The sequence below is a fragment of the Callorhinchus milii genome, unplaced genomic scaffold, assembly GCF_018977255.1.
Source record: "Callorhinchus milii isolate IMCB2004 unplaced genomic scaffold, IMCB_Cmil_1.0 Scaffold2, whole genome shotgun sequence".
Classification (NCBI taxonomy): Eukaryota; Metazoa; Chordata; class Chondrichthyes; order Chimaeriformes; family Callorhinchidae; genus Callorhinchus; species Callorhinchus milii.
The window spans coordinates 123,632,188-123,632,741 of NW_024704743.1; the positions used below are offsets into that span (position 1 = coordinate 123,632,188).

Sequence of the window (554 nt, forward strand, 5' to 3'; positions counted from 1 at the left end):
CAAACATGTCACCTTGAAGCCATTTCAGCTCTAAGGAGACCCCACTTACCACCACCCCCGCTCTACAGATGAATTTACGTCAAGCACATTGAGTAACAGTGAGGTTTGCTCTCTCTGGTCTCGGGCTGCTCTGACCTGGTTATCTGGCTGCAGATCAACAATATCCTGAGCAAAGTTGACATTTCGGAATCGGACCAGGACCCTCACAACACTTTTCTTGTTCATTTTCAACTGGAAAGAAAGCAATAATAAAATTAATAGTTAACTGCATTTGACATAGTGCCAACAACATCAATACATCTCAAAACACTTCATAGATAAATCCTGTCAAGTGGAGTTGAAAGCATTAGGTGCAGAACAATGTCCCCTCACAGCCATGAAATAAATAATAAAAATAATAATCCTTCCATTTGATATAGCACCTTATCACGTTTTAGAGACGTCTCAAAGCGATTCACAGAATATACTGTAAAGTGAATTGACTGTGTATTTTGTGAGCGCAGCAGCCAATTGTGCACAGCAGAGTACCACAAACAGTCGTGGATCGAGTGACC

General features: G+C 41.3%; 1 protein-coding gene across 1 annotated transcript in view; it reads right to left on the minus strand.

The window, feature by feature from the left end:
- kif9 (kinesin family member 9) overlaps nt 1-225 on the minus strand; it is a 27,780-nt gene extending 27,555 nt beyond the window's left edge. The window contains exon 1 of the mRNA XM_042332543.1: nt 136-225. Within this exon, the coding sequence (XP_042188477.1) occupies nt 136-225 (90 nt within the window). The remainder of the gene's footprint in view (nt 1-135) is intronic.
- Between the last annotated feature and the right edge of the window lie 329 nt (nt 226-554).